This window comes from Microcebus murinus, chromosome 5 (assembly GCF_040939455.1).
Source record: "Microcebus murinus isolate Inina chromosome 5, M.murinus_Inina_mat1.0, whole genome shotgun sequence".
In the NCBI taxonomy this organism is placed as follows: Eukaryota; Metazoa; Chordata; class Mammalia; order Primates; family Cheirogaleidae; genus Microcebus; species Microcebus murinus.
This window is the reverse complement of record NC_134108.1, coordinates 28,286,526-28,306,936: the sequence shown is the minus strand read 5'-3', so window position 1 is coordinate 28,306,936 and position 20,411 is coordinate 28,286,526. Positions and strand designations below refer to the sequence as shown.

Genomic DNA, 20,411 nt, shown 5'->3' with positions numbered 1-20,411 from the left:
GGTAGCTATGCCGTGACGTTCAGAGGCGGCCTGGGAATGAGAAAAGGCTCCAGTTCTGGCCCTTCCACTCACGACCTAGGTGCCTGGTCATTTACACTTTTCAGAGCTTCAGTGTTGTCACAGTGAATAGAAATATTTCACCCTGTTTGCCTTACTCGTCTGATAAAAAGATAAAATGAGTTAACATGTGACCAAGTGTCCTGTGAATGTAGGTTATTATTGCTTTTTTTTGAAAGGCTACTCAATGTTCATTAAAATCCTTCCTGTTTGTTGATGATTCCCACATGGAAGACTCTCTTGGCCTCTTAAACCAGCTTCTCTCAATTTGATGTACTATTGTCTACCTGTTTATTAATTAACCAGGTGACTTGATATTCTTGGATATTTTCTTCTATTAGCTTTACAGTTTTAGCTTAGGTCTTCAATCATCTGATGCTTATGTTTAAAGGTCATGTAAGCTAGGGATCCATCTTATTCTTCATTTCCTAAGACCATTTGCAAAATAATCCACAGTTTCTCTGTTGATTTGTGGTGGCACTAATCTCATATTCTATATACCATCTCTTCTATCCCATTTGTCCATGTGTCTGCTTATATGCCAATAGCACGTTCTTTTCTGTACTGTTTTAATGTCTTTGCAATACGTCTTAAGAGCCAATAACCCTGGTTTTCCCTCTTTACTATCCATTTTCTATTGTAGTGGATCAATTATTGAAGGTAATTCTTACATGAAATATTAGTGGGTCTTACTCTTTCTGTACATTTGACAACCAATTTTTCAATTTCCCAATAATTTCTCTTAGGATTTTCATTAGAAATTTACTAAAACCTATAGATAAATTTTGGAAGAATCAATATATTTTGCAAAGTGATGACATCCCGTCTATTAACATAATATATCTTTTCACATAGTCAATCCCTTTAATTTTTTTCTCTACAAAATGTTTGTGTGCTCTGTTTTAGGCTAATGAATTTCTGGATACTTTATAGTTTTTTCTGTAACTATAAACAAAATCTTTTTTTTCCTCTTATGTTTTCTAATTTTATTGCTGGATTGAAGAACATTATTAAATTTTGAAGGTAGATAGTGTATGATGCTACCTTGCTGAACTCCTCAATTAGGTCTTACAGCTTGTTAATTCTTTTGGTGTTTCTGTATAAATGATCACATGGTTATAATCTATGTCAGTGACAATTTTGCCTTTTCTTTCCTTATACTTGTACCTTTTATTTCTTTTTCTGATATTTTTGTATGGCCAAAACTTCGAAAATGATGCTGAACATGTTCCATAGTCGCAAGGATTTATGTTATTGGGATCTCTCTCTCTCTCTCAATGTCTATCTCCAATCTTTACATCTCCATCTTCAGTGTGTGCTTTTAATTTAAGTAAAGGTTAAATAATGGTAAATAGTGATTTGGGTTTTTTTGTGTGTGTGTGTGATTTGGGTTTTTAATTTACAATTATCTTTTGGCCAGGTGAGGTGACTCATGCTTGTAATCCTAGCACTTTGGGAGGCGAGGCAGGAGGATCCCTTGAGGTCAATACTCTCAATAGGACAACCTGTTAGTCTTAAAAGACTCCTGAGGGCTTTAAGTCTTCAAAGGTGCCATAAAACCAGGACATGGAATTATTCACTTAAATATTGCCTCTTATCTTTCATAATCTGTCTATGAAAGCTGAAAACGTATACATGTCTATGGGGCTGAGGGCATATGGCTCTCCTCAATGATTTTAAAGCTGTCCACCTGGGCCTGGCACGGTGGCTCATCCCTGTCCTCCTAGCACTCTGGGAGGCCGAGGCAGGAGAATTGCTTGAGGTCAGGAGTTCCAGACTAGCCTGAGCAAGAGCGAGACACCATCTCTACTAAAAATAGAAAAAATTAGGTGGTGGCATGCACCTGTAGTCCCAGCTACTCAGGAAGCCGAGACAGAAGGATCACTTGAGCCCAGGAATTTGAGGTTGCAGTGAGCTGTGATGATGCCACTGTACTCTATCTAGCCCAGGTAACAGAGCGAGACTGTTGCAAACAACAACAAAAACTCCTAGAGGAGTTGGTTGTCAGCAATGCCGCAGGTTATGAGGCACACAGAAGGTTTGAATAGCCCTAGCCCTCAGCACCCAGGTCGAGTGCTATTAAAATAGCACCATTTTTATTTACTTATCAAGTTCAAAACATTTTTCCTCATCCCTGATACATGTTACCTCAGATCTTCTATGGTACAAAAAAAAAAAAAAAAAAAGCTTTTAGTACCAATTTTCAAAAGAAGAAACAAAAGTTCATAGAGACTAAGAAATGTAGCCAGATTTCAGAAGTCAGAAGTTTTCCTAGTTTACCCTGCTGACTCCCTAAATGTATCTTTTCTTGGCTTCCTGTTCATTATAACTCAGGAGCGTTGGCCAAGCCGATTCCCTGTCCTTTTATGGAAAGACGGAAAATTACAATGTGTGATCCATTCACTCTTGTGAGTGAATGGCCTGTTTAAAAGGGGCCTATCAAATTCTCCTAGTTAATACGCTAAGGACCTGCCTGCTTTCTTTCCAAAAGTGGTCATGGAATTCTGACGGAAGTTGGGCCCACCAGGTGTGTGGATGTGCTTAGAAGCTGGGGACAGATTCTGCTGGCCATCAACTTGGAGGGATGGACTTTGTGTCTCTGATGCTAAATTACTATCCCTCTTATGAGCCCATTCCTTCCTCACTGGTGCACGGTTGGGAGGAGAAAAGGTTTCCGTCCCCAGCGTTTGGGGTTTTCTTTTATGTTGTGTTGCTCATAGATAAGGAATGCAAAAGAAGCAGCTCCTTGTTGAATTTTACATAATTGCGTATGAGATTAGAGCAGAATATTTTCAGATGTTTCTGGCCACAGAGCAAACAGTGGTTTTTTTGTGTGATTGATTTTCACTATTACTTTAATTTCAGTGCCTTTAAGAGAAAGTGCATTGCCCATGGCTCTGACTGTCTTATGCTAATGTAATTTACAAGCCTGGCTCCTGAAGGCATTAAGTTTATGACCCCTGGACCTAGAGGTCTTTTCCATTCTGACATGTTTATGATTCTATGCTATTGGAAAGGACAGGATAGTTCATAGTGAAAGTGACTTATAGGAATGGTTGAAAGGATAAGTATCCCCTAATTAGCAAACTTTTGGGAAAACACAGGTGTACCCTAGGCATGTAAGAGCCATTTAGCGACAGGAAAATCGGGATGGTTTCAATGATGCTGTAAAAAGATTGTAGCTAGAGTGAAGTTGCATTTCGAAAGGCCAGCTGCTAGATACTGAAGACTATGTGGGCAGGGCAAAAGTTGTACATAGTTGCAAAGGGCAGCTGCAAACTGCCAGTGTTTCAGTGAGTATAGCTTTGTTTTGTTTGCTTGTTTTTTTCTGTAGCAGGAAACCAGACTGCTGCGTCTGCATTCCATACCAGATGAAAAGTGGACATGGAAAAAAAAAAAGAAAGAAAGAAAAGTAGACAGGCACAGTAAGAGTTATGTTGCAAGTTATGTTGAAAGTCTTTAAACACTGGAATCACACATGTGAGTTTTGACCTTTTTAAAAATATGAACAATTACAATAACTTTTTTAAAAAATCCACCAACCCCCTCCTCTATTACCTCCTTTAAAACTTTATACTTTAAGGCTGGGCACGGTGGCTCTCGCCTGTAATCCTAGCACTCTGGGAGGCTGAGGCAGGCAGATTACTTGAGGTTAGGAGTTCGAAACCAGCCTGAGCTAGAGTGAGACCCCGTCTCTACTATAAATAGAAATAAATTAATTGGCCAACTGATATATATAGAAAAAATTAGCCGGGCATGGTGGTGCATGCCTGTAGTCCCAGCTACTCGGGAGGCGGAGGCAATAGGATCACTTGAGCCCAGGAGTTTGAGGTTGCTGTGAGCTAGGCTGACGCCACGGCACTCACTCTAGCCTGGGCAACAATGCGAGACTCTGTCTCAAAAAAATAAGTAAATAAATTTAAAAAAAGTTGTCATATGTGTTTGATTTGAAAAATTACATTTTCTCTAAATATACCCCAAAGTGTCCATTATTAAGGAGCATGTAATTTAATTCAAACATCAGATCATTTCTGTGTGTTTCTCTTTTTTTTAATGATCTTTCAGAGGAAAATATAATCATGGTTTTCAGTTTGGACCCCAAATCATTGTGAGCCTAATTTTAATTAATTTTATTAAATAAACTTCAGTTATTGCCAAAACAGATCAGTGCTGAGTTTTTGCTAGCAACACTGTAACACACTTGGAATCAAATGGTCTAGTTCAGGTTAGGGAAGGGCATGATTTTGGCCTCTGGAATGCTATGTTGAAAGTCTGTGACTATCAAAGGCAGCATGAAAACAGGAGTGAGCCGCACTGAGTTCCCATCACCCAGATGCTGTGAACAAATTGGCAGCCACTCATCTGTTTTATATGTGTATGGAAAGTGACATGGCATCTCTATACTGATGACCCTTGGGCTACTGTTCACAAGAAGTGCTTGTCTGCATGTACATTGTCTTGTGAACAGTCTGTACCTTGCATACTGTCATTATAGCACGGTCATCATGCTGGTTGTGATACAGTAGGTGGAGTACAGGTCAAAGGACACGGAAAAGAGAAACCAAGAACCCTGCCCATCACAGTCCGTGGTTTCCAAGACATCCAAATACACAAAGATATCTGTCTGAACACAATGTTACAGGTAAACACTGTGTAAACATTAAGGACTGCTCCTAGTCTTGCTGCTAACGTTCTTCACAGGAAATATGTGGAAAGTAGAGAAAACTTATAAATTAAACATGTTCTCATATAGCAAGTTTATAGTGGCCAAATGAGACTAGAAAATATCACATGTAAGCCACAGTGAAACTGAAACAATAATAATTTAATTTTTGATTTGGGTTATTAGTTAACAATTGTCATGCAATATGAGAAAAACATTTAAACAATTTCTCAAATTCAGCTTAATTCATTTGGATGTGTTTGTTTTTCTTAGTAGAGCGTTCTGATTAATACCAGGAAAAGTTTAACGACACTATGCTCCTAATACAAGGCTTGAGGCATGTTGAATAGGATTCTAGGAGCTCTAGGGGCTTTTTGATGGATGAGGAGAAATATTATAATACTTAACAGGATGGAGCAGAGATTGACTACAGTGTACAACATCTGTCAATTAAATTGGTTGATTATTTTTTTAAATTTTTTTATTTTAATTTTTATTTTTTTGAGACAGAGTCTCACTTTGTTGCCCAGGCTAGAGTGAGTGCCCTGGCGTTAGCCTAGCTCACAGCAACCTGAAACTCCTGGGCTCAAGTAATCCTGCTGCCTCAGCCTCCCCAGTAGCTGGGACTACAGGCATGTGTCACCATGCCAGGCTAATTTTTTCTATATATATTAGTTGTCCAATTAATTTCTTTCTACTTATAGTAGAGACGGGGTCTCGCTCTTGCTCAGGCTGGTTTCGAACTCCTGACCTTGAGCAATCTGCCCGCCTCGGGCTCCCAGAGTGCTAGGATTACAGCCATGAGCCACCATGCCTGGCCAATTGGTTGATTATTGATTGGCTGATTCATTATATCCTGGGGATGTCAAAGAAACTGGTAGATGCCCTTTGTCCTAGAAGCTATTATTGCAGTTGTGACAACCCCTTCAATAATTTAAGTCAATTACTTTAAAGAAATGGATTACATGAAATGTACTTTGCTTTGCATTCATCTAACTTCTTCCACTCCCAGGGACTGACTGAGTCTCACTGATCTGGGGACTTTTGAACTATCTCTTCTCTGTCCTTTACTCACCACTGCCACTGGATGACTGGCAGAAGTCTCCTAAGTGGCATTTTTTTTTTTTTTAATTCCAAAGATCTCTTTACTCTCACATCTCTTAGCAAGAGCCACCAAAAGGTTCCTTTTGATCACTTCACTTTCCTCATGGAAAACCTTCAAACACTTCTCCTTTCTACCTGATGAGATCTAAACTTCTACTCCATGGGGTTTTCAAGAATATGAATGACATGGTCCACCTCCGTACTTAAAATTATTTTCCACTGCTTTTTAATATTTTTTCTCCTATTATATAATTTGGTAAAGAATAGAGGAAATTGGAAAAGGCAATGGGTGGACAGAGAAGAAATTAATTGGCATTCTTTAAATTCCAATTCCTTCTGGCCTTGTTTTATGAAGAGATAGGAACTGGCTGCATTTCTTCCCCTGCAGAAATTGAAGTTAGGAAAGAGATGTGTCTAAGCTACTATTCGCCCAAAGCTGGAAAGCTGGTCAGTAGAGCTGGGATTCCACCCTAGGTCCGTCTGAGTCCACTCTGCTTACAGACATCCCAGGTTGCCAAAGCCAGCACCAGGAATGCTCTTCTTTCTGCCTCATTTTCAAGATCAAGCTCCTCCAAGACAGCCCACCTGGATCCTCCAAATCTTTCTCGGCATCTCTTTCCTAAACTACCTGAAAACTAAGTGCCTTTGCCTGACCCCCAAATTGGGGAAGGTGCCCCACTGTGTGTTCCTATAACAATTAGCTTTTTATCACACCATATATTTTTAATAAACATTTTTGTTATTACATAACAAATATAGAGAACAGTGCATGTATCAGATGTGGAAAGCTTGATGAAATATTACAAAGCAAAACCACCCACCAGATCGAGAAATTAACAGCACCCAGAAGACTGCCCCACTCACGCACCCTCTCAACCATTAGCTCTGCCTCCCTCCTCAAAGGGAAGCACATCCTGACTTTTATTTGCTTGCATTTAAATTTTGTTTGTTTGCATTTTGTTTGCTTGCATTTAGATTTTATAAAAATCAAATCATACAGTCTGTTTTTTGTTTGTGAGATTTATTCTCTTCTATTATATATGATAATCACTCATTTTCATTGCATAGTATTCCATTATATGAAACCACATTAATTTATTCATTTTAACTATTAGTGGACATTTTGATTTATTCCCACTTGGGGGTTAACAGGAATAGTTGTTACTGTGAACACTATTACAAATACTTTTATTGCATGTATGAATGTTCTTCAGGGTCTATACCTTGGAGTGAAACTATTGGGTCATAAGTTATACATATGTTCACCTTTAGCAGAGACTGTCCAACAGTTTTCCAAACTGCTACACTAATTTATACCTCCCACTGCAATGTTTGTTTTTGCAGCTGTTTTTCATCTTCATCAACCACTGATAGTGCCTATAATTACATGGTTTCCTTCTCCCACTGATATAGAAAATGTCGAGCGCCGGGACCGGCCGCTTGCCACCTCCCTGTAGCTCTGCACGTCCTCGGGCCAGTGCTGCGTGTAGCCAGTTGGAAGGCATGCTGCTGGGGCCGGCCCCGCAGGCACAGAGCCACCTGGTACCCCGAGTGCCCCCAGGCCCACATGCCACAGCCTGTTTCTGGCCACACTGCTTGTGTGATCCTGATTGGGTAATTTTTGAATCCCACTGTTTTTGATTGGATATTAAAGCTTGTTGTCAATTGGATGTTAAAGGTTGATTTTGATTGGATGTTAAAGCTTGTAGTTGATTGGATGCTTTTTTTTTTTTGAGACAGAGTCTCACTTTGTTGCCCAGGCTAGAATGAGTGCCATGGCATCAGCCTAGCTCACAGAAACCTCAAACTCCTGGGCTCAAGCGATCCTCCTGCCTCAGCCTCCCAAGTAGCTGGGACTACAGGCATGTGCCACCATGCCCAGCTAATTTTTTCTATATATATTAGTTGGCCAATTAATTTCTTTCTATTTATAGGAGAGATGGGGTCTCACTCTTGCTCAGCCTGGTTTCAAACTCCTGACCTCGAGCAATCCTCCCGCCTCGGCCTCCCGCAGTGCTAGGATTACAGGCGTGAGCCACCGCGCCCGGCCTGATTGGATGCTTTTTGAGCCCTACCAAGGGTATAAAAGCAGGAGGAGACCAAGCAGAAGGGGCAGAAGATCGGAAGACACGAAGAGAGCTATAACACTAGGTGTGCTGAGCCTGCTGTAGAAGAATAAAGGCTGTTTCCTGACTCTTCGTGTGCTGCTCATTTCTTTCCCCAAACTAATAAGAGCTGTAACGCTAGCTGTACACATTGCCACAACACCTCTACCTCTCCCTCCCCACTCTCTTTTCCTAGCATGACATCTCTCAAGGTGTCTTCCTAAAGCCCTGGTGAATTAATAAATGAATGACAAGCACACAGTTGTTTGCTTTTATATTCTTTTGTCACCTCTTAGGCAGGATAAAATAATGGTTACAAGCATAGGCTTTGGGGCCAGACTGACATGATTTGACTTCTGATCTCACCACTTAGCAACCAGCCAATTACCTTTCTGTGCAGTTTCCCCACTTTTGACATCACAGGGTTGTTAGGAAGATTAAACATATTGAGTATAAAATGCTTAGACCAATTCTGGCCCATGGTGAGGGCTCAATAGCATGAGCTGTTGCTGTTATTACCCAGTGCTCGGGGCCTACATCCCATGAGAGTCCCTAGAGTCCCCTGCTTTGCTTAGGGTAGCTCCTCTGTGAGGGCTCCTCCAGGCACCGACCCCACAGACAGCCTCTGCACTTCTGAAGTTCTCTTCACCCATTGTTTACCATCTGTCATGTATTATGGGTAGGAGTCATGTCTCCCCAAGTTGATGGCAAGTTCTGTAAGGACAGTGACTGGCTTATTCTTCATGGCAACAGTGGTTGTAGAGTCTCAGTTGAACTCATGAGAATCCTCATTGGGTGAGTCTCCCCCAAACTCTTACTGGAGCAGACCCACAGCTGGAGAGCTGTGGAGAAGCGAGTGGTCCCCCCTTCCAATCTGTCATCATGCTCACTGGCGGGCTGGCTGGGGCCCAGGGACAACGCTGTCAGGGACAGGCCCTGCTCCCTTAGATAAAAGATGCCTCTGCAGCATGTTATCTGACACCATGATGCTCAGCAAATATTTGTCATCCATTTATTGATCCCTTGTTCTTTCTTGACTCTCTGTTCTTCCTTGTTCCCTTCCCACCCACTTGTGCTTGATCTAATCTCCCATCCGTGTGACCAGCTTAGGGCTCCTCTGGCACCTTTTGATTCTGGGGAAACGCGTTCCAGACCTCCCGAAGTGGTTGACTATATAACCCAATAAACCAGATTTCTACCTTTATGAAAAAGAAAAAAAAAAAAACAAAAACAACTTTGTGACTCTTGACTGGCTCCTCTGGGTTACCTATAATTAGGTTGTAGATTCCTAGCCTGCATGAACTGTGTTCAGATAAACATGTTATTTGAGGCACTTTTAGTTTGAGGAGGAGGAATTCATAGTTGTTATGGAGAATGAGGGGGAAATATGCAAATAATAATAATAATCCCTGTCAGAGCCAGCATCCATCTTTGCTAGAAAAATGCATACTTTGGACTCTATTTGTCACTTGGGTTTGGTGGGGAATTTCATGTGCAGCCAGTGCCTGTGGGTAGTAACTCAGCTGCAGAGCTCTACCTGGGGCCGTCTTGAGCAAGAAATCATTGACTCACTTTCATCTTATTCCTCCACTGGAGTAGGAGGGAGATAAACAAGTGATCTCCAAATGCCAATTCAGCCTTTAGAAGCCTTGAGGGGTAGGGGAGAGGGCGTGAGGTGAGGTGAGACCTGAGTCATAAGAGGACAAAAGGTCACAGCTGTCCCTGGGGGAGATCCTGGGAGGGCAGGGTGGAGGCAAGACAGGGAGGGCGAGCTGTTTGGGGGTTCCCTGCTGATTCGCTAGATGTTTGTGTGAAAGGCCTAGAAAAGTGAAAACTTCCAAACACTTCAGACTGAAGACAATGATCTCTGAACATTGTGCCTGTTCCTTTCTCCCCTACAGTCCGCGTCCCAGGAGGGGAGCTCCAGGAGTGAGATCCGCAGGTCAGCCCACACCTGCTGGGCCCTCGAGGTGCTGGGTTCACAGTGGCTCTGGAAGCTTCCGTCAGAGCCACTGATCTCTGCCAGGGTCATTTTCCTGAGGCTGCTCTGGACTCAGGTCAGCTTCAGGTCCTCTTAGAAACCAGAAGTCTGACCAGGTCAGCTTTTCGGGAGCATATACATTTATTACACACACACTCTTACCCTCCTTAGTGACATTCTCCTGAACTTCGAGACTGTTTTACTTTCTTTCTTTCTTTTTTTTGAGACAGAGTCTCACTCTGTTGCCTGGGCTAGAGTGCCATGTCATCAGCCTAGCTCACAGCAACCTCAAACTCCTGGGCTCAAGCAATCCTCCTGTCTCAGCCTCCCGAGTAGCTGGGACTACAGGCATGTGCCACCATGCCCAGCTAACTTTTTCTATATATTTTTAGTTGTTCTGCTAATTTCTATTTTTAGTAGAGACAGGGTCTCCCTCTTGCTCAGGCTGGTCTCGAACTCCTGACCTCAAGCTATCCTCCTGCCTCAAGCCTCCCAGAGTGCTAGGATTACAGCACTGCATGTGAGGCACTGCTGAGACTGTTTCTTGATTTCCACTTCAATAAACTGCTTTGTTTTAAGTCAGCCTTCATCAGAGGTTTGTCTGCTTTGCTTACTGCGATATTCCCAGCACTGAGGATAGAGCCTGGCTCAGAGCAAGCTTTCAAATATTTGTTGAAAGAATTACCTGTTACTGAAGACAGCCCAATGTCAGGACAAATAGTCCACCTTCCCAGGGCAGGCAATAAATTATAGGGAGCATTACTTCATAGCCATCCCTGCAAGATGAGTAAATTGAAAAGGATTTGCTTGGATGGACTTATGCATGACAGGCACCATAAAATGCTAATGAAGCCTGGAACCCAGGTTGGCCTTCAGACTATCCTATGCTCCCCTGCAGTCAGAAGGCACCTATATTGGAAGGACACCACTAAGCTGGAAGTGACAGGATTTCCATGGTTTTAAATTTTAAACTGACCCATTACTGCTCCCTCAACCAAAATATACAAAATAACATGACACGATATATGCAAATATTTTTCAAGGTTTTATTGCAAACCAAAATTGGTTTATCACACACAAAAAAAGTTGTGTGGCAGGAGGGAAGGATTGTACATATTATAACCATGTTAATTACAGTACAGTAAAATGGTGGTTTACATTACAAATAAGCCTATAAGTTTAAATATACTAGTGTTATAACCCAATGTACAGACTTTCTTTATACAATACATACAATTATCAGGAATGCAAAAAAAAAAAAAACATAAATAATGCCCATTTTACAGGTGACATTTTAAACAATGAAAACACCAACAGCTCTGACTGACAACTGGGGCATTGGTCCATAAAAACCCTTTCTAAAAATAGAAATATTTTTAGCAGCAATGCTTTCTTTAAGCATCTGAATACAAGTCATTGCAAGACCATTTCAATAAATTTTAGTTATTCACTATATCTTACAAAAAAAAAAACCAGTCTACACATAAATTTATCTTCCAAATATGGAAGAAACAAACAATGTCCCACGTTGTAGTGTCCTGCAAGTGTCACATTGATGCTCATAACAAAATCCATCTGTGATCACGCACACCACACTCATTCCACTGTTCACACAGTAAGTCCACATGGAAAAATAAAGAACTGAAAACACTCTGCAATAGGAAAAGCTTTGGAGCTAACACGATCTCTTCAGAAAAGGCACATGTCATAATATTCGTTATCACAGCCTGGACAGACTGGCAGGAGACCCCTCTTAGAACAGCGCCTTCCTTCTAACGAGACTCCTGCATCTGTGTACGGCGGCGCTCTAACGCTCGTTTCAGAGATAGCACCACGTTGGAAGTAAGAATAGAAACGAAAACCTCGTGAGCTCACTGAGAGGAGGATGTGCTCTTCGAAAGGCTTCCAGCAAACAGTGTGCAATCAGATTGCTAAGCTTCCAGAGATGTGCAAATTCTCTTTTAAGATGTCCTGTCAGCTGGCAGCTCCGCCAAAAGGCTAACTAAAACATTGAACACACACAAGATCCTTCAAAAGCAACCCCAAGACTGTTCAAAGGAATGAGTCCATGGGAGGTGCGTAGGAGAAGCCTAGGAAGGCCTTGGCCGCTTCCTTGACGCTGGCCGTGATGAGGATGCTGTCGGGGGACCTGCCGATGGAGTTGGGGACCGGCTCTTCGGTAAACTCGGGATCAAAGTGCCGCAGGTCGCTGGGTCCACTCTATTCCGAGAAAGAAGACACGCTGAGTGTCAAAAATTCACTCTGGATACAGGGAAATCTAGACTAGACTTTAAATACTGGAGTTCAAATCTTTAGGACGATATACAGAAACCATTTATAGAAAACCATACACAGAAATCCATTTTAAGCACAAAAATCTCAGAGACCACACACATGGCTGAGATAAATGAGGATAATGTTCACTTTTTCTCTTTTGGTACTTTTAATTGAGAAATGTGTTAACTTCTGTAAGCTTTGTTGGGACAAAAATTGGTACTTTTTCTCCAGAAAAAAAATAATGGATCTAGGGAGAAAACCCCTGCCAATTTATTCCTTGAGTCCCTGCCCCCACAATGCCCTTTGGGCCTCAGTACACTGAGAAGAGAGACAGATACTCACCACATTTGGGTTAAAAGGAGGAGTAATCTTCTTATTAATGAGATCATCCCAGTTAATTAGGGAGAAGAAGACATGACTCTTAATCTCCATCTGTTGAGAGGAAACCCGAGATTAATTTAGACAGGCTTATTCAATGAGGGCAGTGGGGGCCGGTGCACCTCCCGCCCGCCCGAGAGCAGGAAAACATCACTCACAAAGTCGTCCTTGGCCCCCAGCCGCTTAGTCCTGTCCTTCTGCAGCAGGCCCTCCAGGAGGTGTCTTGCGGAATTCGTGATATTTGGTTTCAACTGGAGGGGCTTGTTCAGAATGTTGTCGTACATCTCTGCTGTGTTTCGGCTATAAAAAGGAGGCTGAAAGAAGGGGAAAATTACTTTATACTTAATTGGAAGTTTCGTGCAGCATACATTACCAACCAATAGAGAAAAAGATGTAAACCACAATATACTAAAGCTGGATTTGACAAAGTCTTTTCCTTGAAGTTTTCTTTCCCCTTGCTTTTTTAAAAGTGTGTATGTTGCAAGCCATGTGGGTAGGGGGCAGGGATATGTTAATAAGTCATGATTTTCACCATCACGCAGGTTAAGTATGGTCCTATATCTAGTAAAAATGCAAAATATACAAAAGAAAAATCCACCAGATGAGAGATGACTCTTATAAAAAAAGAATGCATTTATAACCAATATGCCTCTTATCAGCTTCTGATAAGCTTACTTGATAAGGGCGAGACACAATGGCCAGGCCTGCGGTTTGGCCTGTGTCCAAGGCCAGACAAGTATGGATTGATTGCAGGAAGACAGTGTTCTAGGAACAGGGACAGTGTTCTGTGGTTCCCACAATGTGCTACTCACCAGGCCATAGAGCATCTCATACAAGACGGCCCCGAGGCACCACCAGTCCACGGTCCTGTCGTAGGGCTGCTTATGCAGCACCTCAGGTGCGAGATACTGAAAGACAGACCAGGAAAATACAGTTCAGAAGTTGAGAAACCAGGCGATCCTCAGACCGGGCATCTACCTTGGAAAAGCTAAGGGACCCACAGTAAACTTGGAGGATACATATCTTTGGATCACTATCTTATCTACACTGCTATACTTTCTGAGGCTGGCTGGCTACCTATGTATACTGGTATTTAGGAAGCCACTGAACACCCAGATATTTCACTTGGGGATTTTGAAACCTTTCATGATGTGGATCTTACAAACAATCAGTTTTAATTAAAGCAACAGAAGCCCTTGGAGTTTCTCATATTGTATCTAATGGCGAATGTATTCTATTTGCACTGAACAATACTAAGAAGTCTGAGAAGAGTTTACTTGTTTGGTAGCTAAAGGCATTATTGCACCTATCTCTTGGATGAAAGGGATAAACCAGGTACTTGATCTTGGACGCTCATACCTCAGGTGTGCCACAGAAGGTAGATGTCGTGCCATTGTGCTCAATGTTTTCCTTGCAGAGTCCAAAGTCAGTAAGGACAATGTGTCCCTGGGAATCTAGCAAAATATTCTCAGGTTTTAAGTCTCTGTAAAATAGGGAATAGGAAAGTAATTGCGTAAGTTAATTTCATTTCACAAGAAATCCTCTGTAAAGATAATTGCTAAAGGTATTAGAAGCATTTTAAATTCACTGCACTTGCATAGTGAATAAAAAAGGGGACTCCTTGTTCTGTTCATCTATTCTGGATTAGGCACAATCCTTCTTGGCTGGTTCCCTGGTGGCATGAAGTTGAGACAGCTCACATGCTAGGGGATCTGGTTTTAGGTGACCAAGTTGTACAGAAACAAATTACTTTAAGGCTCTATCTAAGAGCTAGGGCCAGGAGTCCTTTATACCCATTCCCAGGAAGGTAGCCTGAAGAGCTCTTCAGCTCACCTATACACGATGTTCAGAGAGTGCAGGTAACCCAAGGCACTGGCTATTTCAGCAGCATAGAAACGAGCCCGTGGTTCCAGAAAGCAGCGTTCTCTCTGGAGATGGTAGAACAACTGCAGGAGACAGAACAAAGTTAGTCTCGGTTGCCAAAGCATTTCATTAATCTTGACACATATAGCTAAAGAGAACAATTACAGGAAGTGGCCCTAAATAATCTATTAACTATTTGAAACTTGACAGGTAAAAGGAAATGCTGATTCTGGTAACTCCCTCCCCCAAGTTATCTTTGAAAACTTTCTTCTCAAACTAAAACCCAGTGTTTGTTCCTCCTCTTACCTCTCCACCGTTAATGTAGTCTAGGACAAAGTACAATTTGTCAGCAGTCTGGAAAGAGAAGTGAAGGCCCACCAGGAAAGGGTGTTTCACATTCTTCAATAAAACATTCCGCTCTGACATGATATGCTTCTCCTAGGAAAAAGACAATTAAGATTTAGTGGCAAATTTCAACTTGGCACCAAAACGCTAAGGTCAAGATAATTCAAGGAATGTCTCTCTCTAACACATCAGGCATATCTCTTACCTCCTTCTTTTTCAGGATTGCTTTCTTCTGTAAAACTTTGACTGCATAGAACACTTCTTCTGCCTTGTGTCTTGCTAGAAGAACCTGAAATTTCAATTAAAAAAAAAATCATTTTTCTGTCCTTATCCAGGATAAGAATGTAAAATGAGTACATGAGAGTATCAAAAGGTTTTTGGACTTGAAGTTACCTTTCCAAAACTGCCTTTCCCAATCACTTTCAAGAAGTGAAAGTCAGATGGTTTAGCATGAGGGTTGGATGACGGGCCAAGGTTGATTTGCTGAGAAGGACTTGGCTAGAAAAGAAAACGTTCTCTTTTAAGATCATTGCCTCAAAAGAAGACATCTATAGTAAAGTATAGACAATGTAAAAGAAGTTACATCTACAAATGACTTAGGAAAATCCCTATACATCTTTAAGCACATTCATTCATCCATACAAATCATATATTATTTCAAATGAGTATGGAAGTTGCACACAATCATGTTACGACCAGATAAAACTTTCATGAAATATGCCTTTTAAAATAGTTCTCTGACTCAGTATGCCATGAACTAATGAGGCACTCATGCCTTGATACTAATTTCTAGAAATGCTATTTTCATCCACCAACGTAGCAATGTTAGCTGGCTCATTTGCAATTTCCCCCCACAGATGCAACACACAGAGAGAATACTTACTGGGGGAGAAGGGTTGGCATTCATAAGCTCAGGCTCCTGAGGCTGGGAGATTTTCAAGATCGACTGAACTTCAGGGCTGCAAAGAATAAACGAACAACTTAGATCCTCCTACCTCGCCACTAGGGGGCACACCAACATCAACAGTGAGTTTCTGGCTCAACTTTTCCAGGAGAATTCAGTGTTTAAAATGAAAACATCCAAATTACTCAGTTAAAGAAAATAATAAACCCTGCTAAATACAGATATTTGAGTTGTTAATGGAGGGCGTGAATTAAGCAGACACGAAAAATTTCTCTTACATCTTTAGGTCAAGCCAAACCAGCAAATTAATTTTAATGTTTAAAATGTTTCCAATACATTAGAATTTAAGGAGAAAAGAGATCCCCACCTGCGGGAAGTCTTAGCCTTCCCGAAAAACACCTTGACGAGAAAGAGACTTTACTGCTGGTAAATTCAAACCACCCTAATGACATTTCCTCAGATCCCCCCAAACTTACTGCTTGCATGCATAGGAGTTATTGGCAATCTTCTGAATAAAGTCGTTCAGCCCCATCCTCCTCTGTTTCATGAAAGCTGTGGATTAGAGAGGAGAAATAAAGAAACATTTAGTCGGCTTCATAACGTCCAGCGCCACGCACACTCATCTGATCGGGGACTTTCAAGAAATGTCCACTTTGCGCATCCTGGAGTAGAGGAGTCCAGCCTTGTTCCTACACTCACCGATGAGAATTGCCACCATTCCCCTCATTCTGGAGTAAGTGAGCGTGCCCCTAGCAGCCTCGGTTTTCACCGTCATTGCCACGCACGGAAGACCGCAGGTCGTTAGTAACCGGAGACTGGCTCAGCCAACACTGCGCTCCGCCGCGCGCTCGGCCTTATATGCGCTGCGCCGCCTCGGGGGCGGGGCCCGCGCGACAATGAGGAAGCGGCGCGGCCCCGCCCCCGGCCGGCCTGGCCCCGCCCCCGCCGCGCGCGGAGTGCAGGCGGCGCAGCTGCCGGCCGCTGGCGGTTCTGCGCCCCGCCGGAGGGCGAGCCCCGGGCGGGGGCGGGAGCGCCGGGACCCCCCCGGGGGAGGGCCGGGTGTGGGGCTGTTATCAGCTGCCTCCAGTCCCCCGCCCGAGAGCGGGAAAGCGCGGGCAGAGGGGGCGGGGAGGGACGGAGAGCCCGGGGTAATTTTCCACCTTTCTCCTTTATTCCGCCGGGCATGGAAATCGGGGTCGCGGCACTGAAGCGCTTTCCGCCCGGTGCGCGGCGACCGGGGTGGCTCAGTGGCCGCTCACGCCCTTCCTGCAGATTGCCCTCCCCGGCGGTGGCGCCGACCCTCTCCCGGATCCCGCCTCGGCCGCCCCGGCCCCGGCCCCGCGGCGCGCGCCCCGCCAGGGTTATCTCTCCGGCGCTGGGTGGCGCAGCGCGCCGGGACCTGCGGGCGCACGCTGGGTCCTCCCCGCCCTCGCCGCCCGGTCACCCCGGCTCCATCCTCGGCCCCCAGAGCAGCAACAGGAGCAGCCCCGGTCGCCGAGCCCGCGAACCGGGCCGGAGCCGAGCAGCTCGGAGGGCACGAGCCAAGCCCCCAGCGGGCCGGCGGCGGCGCTTACCCAGTCCGCTCAGCAGGAAGGACTCGCTCCGCTTCTGCGCCTCGGCCCTCTTTTTGTGGCGGGGCCGCAGCAGCGACTCGAGCCGGGCCCGGGCCGGCGCGCCCTGCATCTCCCCCATGCGCCGCGGGCGGCGAGGGCGACCGGCGAGCACTGACGTTTCCTTGAAGGAGCCGCCGTGACTCAGGCCGGCGAGATTTCCTGCCCCGAGTCCCAAAACAAACAAATGGCCCTTGTGCGCGGCCGAGTCGCTTCCGAAAACGCCTTTTTTGTGCTTTTGGCCAAAAGCAAGCAAGGCTGAAAAATCCCAGAACTTGGAAGAGGAGGAAGGAAGGAAAGAAGGAGGGAAGGGGGAGGGAGAGGTCAGGAATGTGCAGGGGAGGGGGCGGAAATAAAATTCGACTCTGCACCAAAGGGGAAAAAAAAGTACAATCTGCATTTCACTTTTTTCCCCCCCTGAAGTAATCTCTGAGAACATTTTGTCCGTTCCGCATGTAGTTTTTTTCCTTGCCTTTCAGTCCCCGCCACGCCAAGAACACGTGAGGAGGTGGCGAGCTCGGCGCGCGGCGGCTCCGCGCTGGGGCCGACCTGGCGTGACCCGGCGCGCCGGCTCCCCGCTCCGGACCCGGTCCCCCGCTCGCCCACCGGAAACCCCGCAGGTCGCGTCTCTAGTCTGGGGACCCCGTTGTCCTCCTCTTCCCTACCCGTCCTTGGGTTTATCTCAGGGCTGACCCAGGACTCGTCTTAGTTTTGCCACCTCGCTCTTTCGCGCAAGACCCACATAAACTGCGACTCGTTCTCCTGAGAGATTAGCCGGGTGCCTCCGCTCAGGAAGGCAGAGAAGGGAGGGACGCTGCAGGCGGCGGCCCCGGCTCCGCAGAGCGGCCACGCGGGTGCCTTCCAGTGACCTCGCGGCGGCCGCGAGTGCCCGGGAGCGGCGGTGTGACCGCGGCGCGGGGACGCGCGCCAGCGCTGGCCGAGGCCGCAAGCACCACTGGGCCGGGAGCGGGGCAGACAGCTACAAGTTACCAGTATTTGCAAGGCCGGGTACCTGGCGCTCGCTGGTGCTGTCTGCGGCGGCTGCCCTGCCATGACCCCTTGCTGCCAAGGGCCCTGCCATTTCAGAGTTGCCTACTGGCTCTGGCACACTCAGAAATACCAGCTGTCAGACCAGGAATAGCATGTGAAGCGCTCTTTCCTTGGTCGTGGGCAGGGATTTGTTTTGCAGGCACAACCACCACATTTGCCCTAATATGATCTCTCAACTCCTTCTTGGTTTGCTCAGTTGCAGCAGCCTGCAGTAGGGAGAGGGGGACACACATCCTTCCTCCTGCAGACTGGCTGGGAAATTTTGCTCAGTGCCTATTCCTTTAAAAAACACTATCTAATGCCTGAAATTGACGCTTCAGCCTAAAGCAAGGTTGTCAGTTCCAAATCACACTAACTGGCCCCTGTCTGCTTCCTCTTGCATGGCTTCTTCACAGAGCATGACTTTGTTATGGCCAATGCCACCTACCCCACATCTCACCATTCGACTAGCCTAGGCCACCCCTGCTCTGCTTCCACCGCGTTCCTTCCCCTCCTGAGAGAGCAAATTTTGCTCAGACTGCCCCCAAACAGCAACTGGCAGGAAGATTTTTTGCTTGCTTCTTTTAAAATATTAAATTAAGAAGCCTTCCATCAGAGACCCTTCCCTACACTCCTCCTCATGTGCCTTCCCCATGCCAAGTAATCCCAAATCCTCTGAGGCATCTTTGTTTTACCCATCCCATCGAAATTATAGTACTATAAGCACCAACCTTTCAAAGGGGATTTTATAGCCTCCTCTTTCATTCTTCAGGTTTCCCAGGATACAAAAGGTTGGGGCTTAAGTCTTGGAGGCTGGAGGTAGAGCTCAGTGACAGCTGGAGTAGCCTCCCTGCTATGGGACTCTGTGGGGCTGGCAGCTCTGAGATGACAAGAGAGCACGAGCCAGAGGCAGCTGTCCTTGCTCTGTTGTTATGAACCCCACTTTATATAAAGGCAATTTACATACAGGAAGGGAACAAGTTGCAAAGTTCAACACTGGGCCATTTATTCCCTCCGTTGCAACATCACCCAGAAAATTACAGTCATCAGCGTCCTAACTTTACTACACCCCCAGCAAGACACACAAGAAATGTAACTTAACTGATTATCATCACAAATCAGTCCAGAAAAAAATTCAAAACACATGCATGGGGTTCATTTTCTCAAAGAGGCTCTGCGGCATGCATTCCAGGAGGGGTGGAATTCAAGTCGGAGGGCTCTAAGTGGAATAGGGAAGAGGCACAACCATATGATTTGTGGTTGGAACAGAAAGGGAACGTCTGATGTGCCCCTTCCTCCCCTCCCCTAATGTTCGGCACTTGGAGACGGATGGTCTGCTAAACTTATCATTTAACGGGGAGAAAATCAAGTTGTTGAGACTGGCTTTTCTTCCAACCGGATACCTGGCGGGTGGAGCAGGCGCCCCCTGTTCTGTCCCAGCAACCTACTAAGACTTCCGAACAGGAAGGTGACACACGGCAGAGGGGTGTGTGGGGGGAGGGGGCACGGGGGACTGTGTGTGACGCGCGCCTGTTAGCACTGCACAGGCTTTAGGTTGCCCTGTAGCAGCTATTCAAATGCTTGATCTGTTCTTCCTTCCTGTCGCCAGCCTCTTTCTTTGGTCCAGTTAGTCCTCTTCCCAGGAGGAATTCAGCCCCCTTTCCTCTTTCTCCCTGTGGCTAAGTGGCCAGAGTCGCCTCACCCGACTGCGTGTGTAAATGCAACCTAGAGGGCGATCGAGTTCTCTGGGAGAACCTCGCCAGAATGCATGATTTTCCTCTTCTCTCCCGTGGTTTAGTCGGTCCAGACAATTTCTCCCTAACACCTTGTGCAGTCATAGAAAATACAGACGGCTTGATTTGAGATAGGCCAATTACCGCCCCACTCCTCCAAGCCAATCGTCCCACATTTATGCTTCGGTGCTGGGAAAACCACAATCAAAACTCTCAAATGGAAATGATTCACCAAGATGTAAAGTTTTTGTGGGGGGAGGGGGGAAAGGGCATTTATTGAAACCTTAAAATCTGTACCCCCATAATAAGCCGGAAAAAAAAAGATGTAAAGTTTGCACTGAAATAAAACATTTTCCAGAGCA

The 20,411-nt window shown here is 45.0% G+C and overlaps 1 protein-coding gene across 3 annotated transcripts; it reads right to left on the bottom strand.

Moving 5' to 3' along the window:
• Positions 1-10,942: 10,942 nt before the first annotated feature.
• Positions 10,943-19,253, bottom strand: LOC105857243 (serine/threonine-protein kinase Sgk1). 3 transcript variants are annotated; one of them, XM_012739484.3, is made up of 12 exons: positions 19,048-19,253; positions 16,154-16,229; positions 15,657-15,732; positions 15,167-15,271; positions 14,979-15,062; positions 14,735-14,866; positions 14,399-14,511; positions 13,925-14,048; positions 13,378-13,473; positions 12,724-12,879; positions 12,530-12,619; positions 10,943-12,130 (listed from the first exon to the last, which is right to left on the bottom strand). In XM_012739484.3, the coding sequence occupies exons 1-12, from the start codon at positions 19,079-19,081 to the stop codon at positions 11,963-11,965; spliced, it is 1,254 nt and encodes a 417-aa protein (XP_012594938.1). In that variant the 5' UTR covers positions 19,082-19,253; the 3' UTR covers positions 10,943-11,962. The 3 variants fall into 3 exon arrangements, with proteins under 3 accessions (XP_012594938.1, XP_012594934.2, XP_012594937.1); XM_012739480.3 differs by lacking the exon at positions 19,048-19,253 and adding an exon at positions 17,252-17,417; XM_012739483.3 differs by lacking the exon at positions 19,048-19,253 and adding an exon at positions 16,377-16,539.
• Positions 19,254-20,411: the final 1,158 nt, after the last annotated feature.

What these genes read in the sequence shown, in the direction of transcription:
- LOC105857243 (XM_012739480.3), bottom strand. Translation starts at nt 17,369, where the DNA reads ATGGGGGAGATGCAGGGCGCGCCGGCCCGGGCCCGGCTCGAGTCGCTG. An exon ending in TGGGGGCCAAGGACGACTTT is followed by an intron (nt 12,620 to 12,723) that starts GTGAGTGATGTT and finishes TCCTCTCAACAG; the next exon opens with ATGGAGATTAAGAGTCATGT. An exon ending in CTCCTTTTAACCCAAATGTG is followed by an intron (nt 12,131 to 12,529) that starts GTGAGTATCTGT and finishes TTCTCGGAATAG; the next exon opens with AGTGGACCCAGCGACCTGCG.